The sequence below is a fragment of the Blennius ocellaris genome, assembly GCF_963422515.1.
Source record: "Blennius ocellaris genome assembly, chromosome: 18".
Taxonomy (NCBI): Eukaryota; Metazoa; Chordata; class Actinopteri; order Blenniiformes; family Blenniidae; genus Blennius; species Blennius ocellaris.
The window spans coordinates 19,125,208-19,139,532 of record NC_137667.1 but is presented as its reverse complement, the minus strand read 5'-3'; the positions used below and the strand labels follow the sequence as shown (position 1 = coordinate 19,139,532).

General features: G+C 43.4%; 1 protein-coding gene across 1 annotated transcript; it reads right to left on the bottom strand.

The window, feature by feature from the left end:
• Positions 1-8,488: 8,488 nt before the first annotated feature.
• Positions 8,489-11,776, bottom strand: LOC308143579 (uncharacterized protein; the record flags this gene model as incomplete). Its single annotated transcript, XM_080514441.1, has 6 exons — positions 8,489-8,679; positions 8,745-8,880; positions 9,048-9,168; positions 10,292-10,548; positions 10,622-10,806; positions 11,593-11,776. The coding sequence occupies 6 exons, from the start codon at positions 11,774-11,776 to the stop codon at positions 8,489-8,491; spliced, it is 1,074 nt and encodes a 357-aa protein (XP_080370567.1).
• Positions 11,777-14,325: the final 2,549 nt, after the last annotated feature.

The following is a 14,325-nucleotide window of genomic DNA, read 5'->3' as shown; positions in this document are numbered from 1 at the left end:
GGAAAGGTTCAGGGCTCCAGCGTCCCAGGTTCTGTCAGGTAGACGAGGTTCTGTCAGGTAGACGAGGTTCTGTTAGGTAGACGAGGTTCTGTTAGGTAGAAGAGGTTCTGTTTGGTAGACGAGGTTCTGTTCGGTAGACAAGATTCTGTTATGTAGACAAGATTCTGTTAGGTAGACGAGGTTCTGTTAGGTAGATGAGGTTCTGTTCGGTAGACAAGATTCTGTTATGTAGACAAGATTCTGTTAGGTAGACGAGGTTCTGTTAGGTAGACGAGGTTCTTTTTAGGTAGACGAGGTTCTGTTAGGTAGACGAGGTTCTTTTTAGGTAGACAAGATTCTGTTAGGTAGACAAGATTCTGTTAGGTAGACGAGGTTCTGTTAGGTAGACGAGGTTCTGTTCAGGAGATGAGGTTCTGTGAGCCATCTTCAGGAGAGTTTTACTCTTTAATTTGTAAATTTTGTAAAAAAAAATTATAGTTTGAAGCTCATTAAATGTCCCACATACAACCTTCATCTAACTGTTTTTGATGGGTGGCAAAACAAATCATTTCAACTATTTGGACAACAAGAAAGAGGAGATGTTACCGTAATTTCCAGACCTGCTGCTTTTTTTCACAAGTCTTGAACAATGATGCAGCTAATTTATGTATTTTTACTGATCACAGCTACATGGGTGATGTGTTCAGGTGCATCACGTAACTCCCAACTTAATTTATTTCTTTCATTCGGTTGGGTGTTCAATATTTCGGAAATTGCAGTAATTTACGAACTCAGCCAATATTAAGGTGGTTCAATTAACCAGGCTATTTATGTTTAGACATTAAACTTTTCACGTGTTTTTTGTTTTGTTTTGCAACAACACAGTTTAACAGTGGATATCCTCACTATTATAAATATCTAAAAGAAAAAGTTTGAACTAAACATTGAGCTCTTGTTTCAAAGGTGCTGGAAGCTGAAGTACTTCCTTGTTTGCTGCTTTGTTATATTCAACACGACAACGGAGGCGGAGCCTCTTTTTTTTTTTTTTTTTCAACCAGGACCCCTCGGTGGTCCCTTCCAGGCCTGTCCATCGGAATAATCAGGCTTCAGATCCCACCAGGACCCCTCCAGGACTCCAACTCGGGCCTTTGTGAGCTCTTGGGGACCTTCAGTGACGTCGCCGCCGCCGTATCCATCGTTTTTGTCACAGAACAGAGAGTCAATGATGAGGAGGAAGCCTCTGGTTCATCTGATGAAAAGTGTGGAGCAGAAGACGTCCCTCTGGGCTCGACCTCCACCAGTCGTTTCATGCGAGTGAGAGAGACGATGGACAGGGTCTTCAAGACCTTGTTTTGTTGTCTCAACCCTGAAATGGACGACTGACTCCTGCTTTGTGGAAATAAAGTTTGTGAGTTTGATTCTGTGATTATTAAATACACTTTTTAAATGACAAAGTACATATGGCAGTATTTAGGGGGTACTGGTCAGCAGGAGGCAGGCACAAAAACTTTCCTCTGGAATTTTCTCGTTGTAACTTATTTCACAGTCATTAATTGAAAGGAGTAACTGCAGAAGCATCCGGTTCTATCGTCATACTTGTTACGATGAGGTGACGTAATGGTCATCCAGACGGAGGTCTAGTCTGAACTCATCTGAAGGGTCAGTGAGACGTCCAATCTGTCTGTTCTGTCACAACATACAAGAAATACCCAAGATGGTCAATCATGGCAGGAAGCGCTCATTCCTCTTTAAAACCGTTCCGCTTTGATTTTTGACTTTGTGGTGAGTGACCTTCCCTCTGTTATTTTTCTTTTGCTGTTGACCTAACCTCTGCTCTCATCCTCTGAAAGCCATTCCCCTGGGGCGGGCTTTTAATGACCGCAGCAACAAAAACATGAATTAATGACCTTTAATGAGTGAGGGCGCGTTTTGTCCTGAGGCTCCGGTGCTACAACACTATGCTGGTATTTTCTACCCCAGGGGATTAAAACTGTTTAATTCTGTAATTTGGAATGATAAAAGTACGCATGAATCACTGCTGGCTGTTGAAGGACATCGTGAGCTTTGGAGCGCAACTCAGCGGCAAACCAGTAGGTCGTGTTTGAAATGTTTAATTAACAGGTTATCGACATATCGTGTGTGATTGTGGCGCTTGAGCATTTTGACTCATGACCTCATAATATCCTAAGTATCCCTGTTTGTTCGTGACGCAAGCAGAGGGAGAACGGGAGAAGTTGGAACGCTAAGCTTTGTGTAGTTTCTTAGGGTCACACCGAACATAAACAATGATGACAATGACCTCAAAGCAGCGAGCAGCAAGGACAAACAGGCTTATGGACAAAACTCTGCTGCCTTTACGTCAGCGTTTCATGAATCCCTGCAGGAGATTCTTTAATACGCTGTTCCTCTTGCCCTTGATTCATACCATTCACCTGGTTATCTGGTTAACATGAAGTTACGTTTGCGTTTCATAAGGAGAAACTGGATGTGTTGCAGGACAACCTGAGCTTGTTGCAGCGGGAAGTTTGGACACTCATCACATCTTTCCTCCAGATTCTCGTGAGAGGTTTTGTTTGGAAACTGTCTGGACCGTTCCTCGGCTCAGGCAGAGTTCAGGACTGAGTTGAGAGCAAACACAGACAGGGACTGAGAGCGAGAAGAACCCAGCAGCAGGACGGTGTGAACAAGCTGTTTGCCTGGCTACATTCTGACAGCTCCATCAGCAGGGTCATCTCACACCGTCCTGCTGAGCCAGCGTTGCTCTGTCATTTTCCAAAAAAAACACTTTGCTCACAAAACTTTTCAGAGCTCATGTGACCTGAACCAAGCAGTTCTTGACTGCGATGTATCCTGAGAGCATCAAACACGCTGTTCTGTCATGTTTTCTTCTGGTTGGCTGCTCTCTCGGCCCGGCGGACTCCCACAACAACCAGGACAAAGGTCGGCATCGGCCAGCCGCCCCAAATTATTGTTTGCCAGGACATTTCACACTCTGAGAGTAAGCAGTCGAACTTGAAGGCCACGCCCCCAGTGTCACAAGCCACGCCCTCTTAGCACAGGCCACACCTCCTCAAGGGGGAAGCAGCTTTTTAACTTTTCAACTGCACAGCTGTTACGTATCGAGGACTGGATGTCCCAAAATTAAATAAATAAATACATAAATAAATACATACATACATACATACATACATACATACATACATACATACATACATACAGCATTAAATAAAATGTAAAAAATACATCGTTAATTTATTAAAATTAAATAAATAAATAGACAAATAAACAAATAAATAAATAAATAAATGTGTCAATAAATAATTAAAACATGAATACATTTTATATAAAAACATTTAATCATTTCACTATTTAATGCTACTATCACTATTTCATGGTCCCGTGTTGCACTGCTTTATGAATTTATTTCATCTATCCAACTCACCTGTCAAAGTCAGTGGGCGGGGCTAACGCTGATCCAGTCAAACACATTGCTTTGGCCTTAAGAGTTTTAAAAACATGGCGGCTCCCTTACCGGAGGATCCGCAAGAACCTTCCACTGAGTCGATGAGAGAAGTCATAGACCAAGCCGAGACTGTAGACACAGGACATGCTGCCACTGATCATGTAGCAGAGGAATTTAGTGAAGTTGTTGGAGTTATTTATTATGGAGCTACAGACCATAGAGTGAGTGCAAATGTAGGTACAAGCGACACAACACACACAATGACGAGGGCGTTTGGCGTTACACATACCGACTGCAGTTCTGTACCATCATGTTCTCTGTGGCTCATCAGGAGGCTCTTGAAACAAAGCAGCTGAAGGTATTATACCACAAAATTCACCAGTTTTCAGTTTATCACACATCTCATCAACTCAGAAGTGGTGATACATCCATGTGGCATTACTTGATGGTGAAAACGTCCATGCGGCGGTGGTCCGGTGGTCGTTGAACGTATGGTGGTTCACAGTCGGAGTTCTTTCTGACAAGCATTGAACGATTGGTTGAACGTGTCTTTTTTTTTTTTTTTCAATATATTTTTATTCAATTTTACAAATAAAATCACATCACATTGGTCACTCACACTTTGTTCACTCACACTGCATTCACACTCGCACACGTCCATTCAGGCACACACAGATGCACACTTGAGGAGAAAGGCGCACTAAAGATTTCACAAATCAAGGTTTTTGGGGTACAGGCATTGTTGGAAAAAGTTCCCAGATATTATCTATACTCATCCATCCTGCACTGGTTCAGGATCAGGAGACGATCCAGACCTTAGCAAGATGGATGAGTGTTGCTCGGCATCAAGGGCTCCCAGGAGGCAATCAGTGGATCACTTCCTGAGGACCCCTCCACCGTTCACACCAAAAAAAAAAAAAACATAAGTACAAATATAATTACCTTCTTAACTATCATTTGAAACCATCATACAGAAAAAAATTTGTAAAAATAAGAATAATAGAAAAGAAATACAAAATAATGTGTAAAGAAAAATGAAAAAAAAAAAATTGCCTATAAGTTATGACTCGATGTATTCCAGTAGGGGATTCCAGGTTGTTTCCCATATGTTCATATTCTTTGAGTTTATAAACCTTATTTTTTCCAAAGTTATTACGTTCACCAGTTCATGTAGCCAGTTCCTGAAGTTCGGTGCAGATGAAGTTTTCCACTCTTTGAGGATGAGTCTTTTCGCCAAAACAGTCCCAAGAAGCAACGCGGCCCTAATATGCTGTGGAAGATTTTGTGTTTCTGAGGACCACCCAAACAAGACCATGTCTCTGTCAGGGACAAGGTTTCTCTGATACACCCCTGAATAAAAGAAAAAGACACTAGACCAAAATGGCTGAATAATAGGACATTCCCAAAATGAATGCGACAGTGATCCTTCAGCTGATTTACATTTATCACATAATGGAGATACATCGGGATAAAATTTATGTAACGAAACTTTGGAATAATAGAAACGATGAATCACTTTAAACTGCATGAGCCTATGTCTGCTGTTATAATTGAGCAATTGTGAATTTGAGATAGTGTCCGTTCCCAATGTAGTTTTGGTATTGTTGTTCTTAGTTCCTTTTCCCATGCTTTTTTAACACCGCCTGCTGATGTTATGGATACCATGAAGCAACTGGCAAATTTAGCAATAAGCTTTTTGCCTGTAGGTGGTAAGTTTAGTATTTCTAAAAGAGGGTGATTTTCATTTAACAGTTGAGAACGTGTCTTTTTAATGTCTCTTCTCTTGCTCAAGCTCAAATATGCACAGCGCCTCCTGGTTGCAAGATGAAAGCTGTTTTTTGGGGGTTTTTGTTTTGATAAGACGTGTCTAGTTCTGATCTTGCCTTTTGCAGGTGGCTGTAGGGGTCTTTGGTATGTTTTTCTATGAATTCTTTTCTGTTTTTCTCCAAATCTATTATTGCCTGTTGCTCTTGTTTTTTTTTTCTTGTAAGAGGAGAAAGATATTATATTGCCTCTCATCACAGCTTTGCCAGTTTCCCAGAGTAACGGTGGAGATATATTTGGAGAGTCATTAGTTTTTAAGAAGTCTGCCCACTCTCTCCGGATCATCTCCTCAAACTCATTATCTTTAAGTAAGGGAATGTTAAATCTCCATGTTGTCTGTGGTTTAAAGTCAGCAGGGAAGCTCATCGACACTGGAGCGTGGTCACTGATAATGATCGGTGACTTGATTTTATTGATATTTTAGTTGTTTGTGGAAAAAGAAGTCTATTTTTAAAAATTAATATGCACTGTGGAAAAAAATTGTCTTCTCCTTTTTGTGGGCTTCTACCATCGCCAAGGCCAAAGTCCGCCATGTATTCTTCAATAACATTGGCTGATTTTGATTTGTTTTGTATTCCCAGAACGATCAATAGAAGGATTCAGGACTGTGTTCAAGTAACCTCCAGTTATTGTTGTTGATTTAGCTGGTAAGTTAGATATTAGATAAGATGGTGAGGAAGAAGACGGTGATGAAGAAGTCGGTTCGTCAGCGCTGGCGGAATAAAGGTTCACTATCATGGAAGCGAATGTAGCTAAAAAATATATTTGCACTGTATTAACAGAAATACGGTTTCATTTTCACATTAAACTGCACTTTTTTGACTCATAAATAAAAATGAATAATCAATCAGTCCAAAGTGCATTTTCATTTTCGTCTACAAAGCTGCTTATTCTGTGACTTGATGAAAATGAAAAAGTAAAAGACGTTTGCCCCGCTCCTGTGACAAGACCCAGCAGCCCCACAGAGGCAGGGACGAGGACCCCCCCAGCACCGCAACCCAAGAAGGCGATTGGCCCGACAAACCACGGACCGGCCCCCCAAGAAGGAGGGGGTAAGAGAAAAAAAAGAGAAAGCAAACACACCAACAAGACGATATCAGACTCTCTAGATGACACGAATGATTCCTGACATTGTATTGGAATAAATGTGACTGATGAAGCGCATCAATGGTTCCTTTTCCTCCACAACCAACAAAAACCCATGTATACATATACACATGCACATACACGCCCCTGTGCAATACTATTATTTATTTATTTATTATTTTTGCAAATAATGGCTGCTATAGACATAACTGAGACAGGACTGTCCTCTATGTGATAATAACTGCAGCCATTAGGGGGCGCCTTCTCTGGTTAGGCGTTGAAGGAAGCAAAGTAACATGCTTTAATTAGACTTCAGTGAAATGGTAGAAATTATCCTGAGAAATGTCACAAACCATTGGTGTGAAGAACTATGGAACTCGAATTCAATTCTATTTCACTTATTTATTGATATTTTTGAGTTGATCGATCATCAACCAGTGGCAACCATCCAAGACAAGGGTTTTAACATAAGGGCACAGTCTTCAGTCTATCTGGAAGGTTCTATTGGCTGGACACAAAGATCCTGAATAATTGAATGTACACAGAACAAATGTACACAGCGCTGCTGCAAAGCATAAAATGTGATATTTAATTCATGTAACATGTTACAAGGGATCTGAGATGCACGAGAACAAAACGCATGTAAAAGAATGAGCATGTAAAAGGAAAAGAGCCACATGGAGGCCCTTCCTCTCATCGTTACCCTCAAGAATGCTGGTGAGCGTGAAGCCGTCACGTTGTGTGAGCAGGCAGGACGCCGTTTCTGGCCCCGCTTGGTAAAATAAGCTGCATCCTTATAGATGTCTTGGTTACATACAGCTTCAGCCACTGGAGCTGAAGACGAGACGGAGGAACAGCAGGAACATGTTGTTTACTTGACCGGAGGACAAACAGCCACCGACTGTCTCACAGCAAAGCCTGGTGTTGATTGTCTCTCTGTCCAGCAGGACGTCAGGACCGGGACCTGTGGAGGACAAGCAAGGCTTTGCTGTTACAGCGTCACTGTGTCACTCTCTCACTGTCTCACTGTCTCACTGTCTCAGTCTCTGTTTCACTCGCTCACTGTTTCACTGTCTCACTCTCTGTCTCACTCTCTCACTATTTCACTCTCACTGGATCACTCTCTGTCTCACTCTCTCACTGTCTCACTCTCTCACTGCCTCAGTCTCTGTTTCACTCGCTCACTATTTCACTGTCTCACTCTCTGTCTCACTCTCTGACTGTCTCACTCGCTCACTATTTCACTGTCTCACTCTCTCACTATTTCGCTCTCACTAGATCACTCTCTGACTGTCTCACTCTCTCACTGTCTCACTCTCTGTTTCACTGTCTCACTCTCACTGTTTCATTTTCACAGTTTCCCTGTCTCTCTCTCACTGTTTCACTCTCACTGTCTCACTCTCTCACTGTCCCAGTCTCTGTTTCACTCACTCACTGTTTCACTGTCTCACTCTCTCACTATTTCACTGTCTCACTCTCTCACTATTTCACTCTCACTGGATCACTCTCTGACTGTCTCACTCTCTCACTGTCTCACTCTCTGTTTCACTCGCTCACTGTTTCACTGTCTCACTCTCACTGTTTCATTTTCTCTGTTTCCCTGTCTCTCTCTCACTGTTTCACTCTCTCACTGTCTCACTCTCACTGTCTCTCTCTCACTGTTTCCCTGTCTCTCTCTCACTGTTTCACTCTCACTGTCACTCACTGTTTAACTGTTTCACTCTCAGTGTCACTCTCTCACTGTTTCCCTGTCTCACTCTCTCACTGTCTCTCTCTCACTGTCTCTCTCTCACTGTTTCCCTGTCTCACTCTCTCACTGTCTCATTTTGACACTTCTAACATGCAGTGTGACTCTAATGTTCATCTTGGGGTTTATAAAAGAGAAAGAATGTGAATATTTGTCAAATATGATGTTACTTTGGGGCTTTAAGAGCAGAGTATTGTGAGGACGGGGTAAAACCCAGTGAAGTTCCTCTGTGGTCAACATGACGAGGCCTCATTTCCTGAACCTCAAGACGAAGACCTGCAGATGTTGTAAACCAGTCCAGTGATTACAGCTTGAAGAAGCAGGAGAAGAACCAACACACTGGCCAGATCAGCCTGGACTCCCCGGGTCCGGGTCCTGCTCTGGTGGCTTTAGGTGCCGCAGGCCAGCGTGTCGCCGCCGAGGCTTCCGAGGCTCCGGCGTTGGAGCTGTGGGGGACTGGCACACTTCACGGCGTCCCGCGGGGACAGCGTGGCGTTGGTCTGGCCCAACCACTGCACCAAGGACACCAAGTGGCAGTCACACTGCCAGGGGTTGTCGTGGAGCCCCAGTTTCTTCAGCCCTGGGAGGGACGAGAGCGTCAGGATACAGCCATGTCCCAACGGAGGCTGCTCAGACTCCTCCTACCAGCCATCTGCACGAACATGCCGCCGTCCACAGTCTTCAGGCGGTTTCCACTCAGCGCCAGCTGAGAAAGCTTGGCCACGTTGGTGAAGACGTCAGCTGGAAGTTGGTCCAGCTCGTTGTTCCTCAGGTAGAGTTCCTGGAACAACGTCCAGCAAACTGCTTATTCATAGACACACAGTCGAGTAACAAATTATTGATAATAATAACAGTAATAATTTATATTTATGAGTGTTTCAGAGCGTTCCAGAGTGCTTCAGAGCTCGTGGCTGAACAGTTTCAAATGTTCCGAACAGAACTTTTTACCTGCAGGTTTGTCAGGCCGTCCAGAGTCGACGCCGTCAGCGTGGACAGGAAGTTGTTGTCGAGAACCAGCATCTCTAAGGACGACAAGGACTTGAAGGCTCCGGCAGGAAGAGTCTTCAGGCTGAAAGAGACAAACAGCTGGAAGAAGTCAACTCATTCATCTGGAGACACAAGCAGAGCAAATATCAAAAATCAAAGCACATTATTTCCTTTCACTTTTACATTAAAACTGATTTCTCAATCTTCTTTTCTGAATATTGGAGTAGAGATACAGCTGCAGCTCTAAAAGAGCCACATGATTAGACAATATTACATAATAGGAGGGTGGAGAGGGTTGATGGTGTCTATGGCTGCAGAGAGGAGAGTGGAGAAGGGTGGAGGTGTTGATGAATCATGACCTCTGGCCCTTTTTAATATTGATCAAATATACATTTTGAAGGTTTTAACAAAAAGAGACTTTTATTTTGGAAAATGAGGGGGGCTTTTACTTTAAAAGCCAACTAAACTCTAATCTAACTAATTGCTAAATATATACTTTTTAGGGTTTTGGTGTCATTTTTATTAAACAGGGACTTTAATTTTGAAGGACTTTTGGGGCTTTTATTTTGAATGCCTACTCACCCCTACACCTGGCGAAACGCTTAATATCCATTTTGAAGTCAACATTGTAATTTTTGAGAAACAAGGATGGATTGATGGATTTTATCCACATATTTTGGAAACAACTCCTAGGAACAGTTGTCGGGCAAATATTTTTTGCCTGAGAGGGGGTCAGAGGATATGGTTAGGGTCACGGTCAGAGGTTAGGGTTAGGGTCAGAGGTCAGGGTCAGAGGTTAGGGTCAGGGTCAAGGTCAGAGGTTAGGGTTAGGGTCAGAAGTCAGGGTCAGAGGTTAGGGTGAGGGTCAGAGGTCAGGGTCAGAAGTTAGGGTTAGGGGTCAGAGGTTAGGGTTTGTTGCTATGCTATCATGTTTCTTATTGAGTCCAAGATCAGCTGATCTCTTCTCTGTTCTACTGTTCGGAGATTATTGGTTCTGCTTGTTTGAACGGAGTTCTGCAGAAACAAAGTCCTGAAAGAAGTTTCTTCTAATTGGTCAAAGCCTGAAACAGTGAACCCTGACCCTGAGGCCCAGCAACATGAGCTTTGATGGTGAACCTCCTCACTGACTCTCCTGAAGCATGAACTTTGGACCATGCTTGGTGAACCAATGGGTCAGTTCGTCTGGAGGTGAGCGTTTGAAGCACCTGTTGTTGTCCAGGTTGAGGAAGAGGAGCCGCCTGAGTCCAGAGAAGGCCTTCGGGGAAATCTTCTCGATGCGGTTCACAGAAAGGTCCAAAACCTTGAGGGCGATCAGAGGCCTGAAGGCGTTGGAAGGCAGCAGGGTGAGCGCGTTCAGAGGGAGGTCCAGGTCCGACAGGTTCCTCAGGCCACTGAATGCCTCCGGCCTCAAGGTGGCGATGTGGTTCTGGCCCAGCATGAGGAATCGCAGGTTCAAGAGGTCCTGCAGACACAGAGACAGTGTTTCTGTGTTCTCGGGGTTTTGGTGGTGAGGCTGTTGCCCCGTGACGCTTTACCTGAAAGCCTCTGGGGGGAAGGCTGGAGACGTGGTTCCCATAAAGGTTTAGGAGCATCAGCTGCTTGGCGCCGGCGAAGGCCTGAGGATGAACGGATCTGATGGCGTTTCGCTCCAAGTTCAGACTCTCAATGTTTGGAATGGATCTCAGAGTGTGAGGCTTCAGGTCTGTGATGCTGTTCTCCCCTACACACACACACACACACACACACACACACACACACACACACACACACACACACACACACACACACACACACACACACGCACGCACACAAATAATTAAAGTTTGATGTTTTCTTACACTATATGTGGCAGTGCCATAGAAGAACAAATGTTGAATGTCAGCACATCACAATGTTGTTCAAATAACATCTGTGGGAAAAAAATGAAAAAAAGAGAACGGGAGGGGTATTCAGGAGGCGTGGGGTAATTCTGGGAGAGAGGGGTAATTCTGGGTGGAACTTGATGTGTGCTTGAACTGCACAAGAACTTGACAGGAATTAGACAGTAACTTGTCAGGAACTAGACAGGAACTACACAGGAACTTGCCAGGAACTGGACAGGAACTACACAGGAACTACACAGGAACTTGACAGGAACTAGACAGGAACTACCCAGGAACTTGACAGGAACTAGACAGGAACTACACAGGAACTACACAGGAACTTGACAGGAACTACACAGGAACTTGACAGGAACTACACAGGAACTAGAAAGGAACTAGACAGGAACTACACAGGAACTAGACAGGAACTACACATGAACTATACAGGAACTAGACAGGAACTTGACAGGAACTACACAGGAACTAGAAAGGAACTTGACAGGAACTACACAGGAACTAGAAAGGAACTAGACAGGAACTACACAGGAACTAGACAGGAACTACACATGAACTATACAGTAACTAGACAGGAACAAGTAAGCAACCTGACAGGACCTAGACAGGAAGTCGACATGATACTTTACCCAGTTTAACAATCCAGGCATCGCTGGGCAGCTGAGAGGGAAACACACGAAGACCCTTCTTATGACAGTTGACCTCCGACTTCTGAGGTCCAGCCTTCCTGGAGCATCGACAAGGTTGAGGACAGACCTCCATGGCCTGCACCACCCACAGCACCAGCAGCACCACCACCAGCTGGCCGACCATCCCTGCAGGTGGAAGAGGAAGGTTTAACTTGAGTACCACTGCACTGCAGCATGAACAGTACCACCCCACTAAAGTATGTACAGTACCACACTACAGTATGTACAGTACCACACTACAGTATATACAATATGTACAGTACCACACTACAGTATGTAGAGTACCACATTCCAGTATGTAGAGTATCACACTACAGTGTGTACAGTACCACACTACAGTATGTAGAGTACCACACTACAGTATGTACAATATGTAGAGTACCACACTACAATATGTACAGTACCACACTACACTATTTACAATATGTGCAGTACCACACTACAGTATGTAGAGTACCACACTACAGTATGTACAATATGTACAGTACCACACTACAGTATGTGCAGTACCACACTACAGTATGTAGAGTACCACACTACAGTATGTACAATATGTACAGCACCACACTACAGTATGTAGAGTACCACACTACAGTATGTACAGTACCACACTACAGTATGTACAGTACCATATTACAGTATTTACAATATGTACAGCACCACACTACAGTATATACAATATGTACAGTACCACACTACAGTATGTAGAGTTCCACATTCCAGTATGTAGAGTAACACACTACAGTATGTACAATATGTATAGTACCACACTACAGTATGTAGAGTATCACACTACAGTATGTACAGTACCACACTACAGCATGTAGAGTACCACACTCCAGTATGTAGAGTACCACACTACAGTATGTACAGTACCACACTACACTATTTACAATATGTGCAGTACCACACTACAGTATGTAGAGTACCACACTACAGTATGTACAATATGTACAGTACCACACTACAGTATGTACAGTACCACATTACAGTATTTACAATATGTAGAGTACCATACTACAGTATGTAGAGTACCACACTACAGTATGTACAATATGTACAGTACCACACTACAGTATGTAGAGTACCACACTACAGTATGTACAATATGTAGAGGGTTGTAGAATATCTAAGATCTGTTTGATTTCGGGCCTACGTATTCACTGATAATTGCGCCATCTGCCAGGTCACTGCCACCCCAGGCCGGTTACGTTGTTGTTTGATTTGAGCCCCTTAATCAACGTTGTTTTTACTGGTGGCGCCAGCAACTGGCCTCGGAGGATGAGATTACAGGGAAACGACTTTATATACAACGGGGAAGAGTTTGTCGGGGGGTTGGTCAGAATGTGCATGTCTGTGTTTGTCTGTCAGGTGTGGGAGCGCTCCGGCTTTACGTCTGAATAAATTCCACTCTAAGCATCTCACCCTGTGTCTCACTTCATCTTTCCAAACCTCCGGCCGTCACTGAAGAGCAGAAATTATCCACTACAAATTGGCGTCACGAACAGGATTTCAAGAGAACAACAAGCATGGTAAGAGCAAAATGTTTTATCTGCCTTGCCATGTTGTTGTTTGACGAAATCAAAAGAACAGATTGAATAAATGTTATGGATAATTGTGCATTGATTTAAAGTGTTAAAATTAAGTGAGGCCGTGAGTATGGAAGTTGAATAATTGGTTAATGAACAACAGTCGCACTCTGTTGGGATTTTGTTGGTGATTGATTATTGAAAGTTCCTCTCAGGACACTGACTGAAGTCTCCTCGCGCAGTTCAGGCAAGGACTCCTGAGAGATGCTCCAGTTGTGAGCGTTGCTCTGGGAGGTTTTGTGTGAACAACAGTTGTGAGCGTGCGGCTAGCTGGAGGGCTTGTGGAAGCCTCGTGTTCAATTGTCTGTCTTGTTTGTGTGAATTTTATGTCCGATCTGCTCAGCACGTCACTCAACACTGTGGTGGGCTGGTGCAGGATCGATGAGTTTTATACCTGGTCTCTGATAGGAGATCACTTTCTGTGAGCCTGTTGGTGTTGTCATTTTTTCAAGTGGCAAGTTACGGGTGATCAGAAAGTCTTGGGGTCGTTTCACTGCCGGCGAGCAGTAACAAAGTCTGTTATGAGAACAGCCCAAGCTGGGACCAGGACTGTGGAGTATTTATGCGAGGACTCCACAGGAGGAGAAATAGGGCTGCAGACCATTCTCCATTAAAACTGACAATAATTCATCACCAACGCACTAAATGTCATTATTGTTTAAAATGTATTGTTTAAATAGATGCTCTGGGAATTATTTAAATGTGAAGCGCGTCTTGTTCTGTGTTGCTATGTGTGTTTTTGTGTGTCACTAAATTGTTCTACTAACATTATACAAATAATCATAAATAAGGGTGACATACAGTCAAATCAGTCCACAACAGAAGTAGATCAAACTAAAGGTAAAAACGCAAAGATTGGAAAACATAAAATAAAAAACAAACTCACCAAAGGAAAGAACATTTATTTTTAAAAGATGAAAAATGTATGTTTAAAGACACTTTTTAGAGTTTATTGAAGCAAACTGTCTGCTGTGTTCTGCAGTGTTTGTGTTCTGTGTGTCTCTAGTGACCTCTAGTTGACCTCTAGTTGACCTCTAGTGACCTCTAGTGACCTCTAGTGACCTCGGCTCCTCAGCAGTTTGAT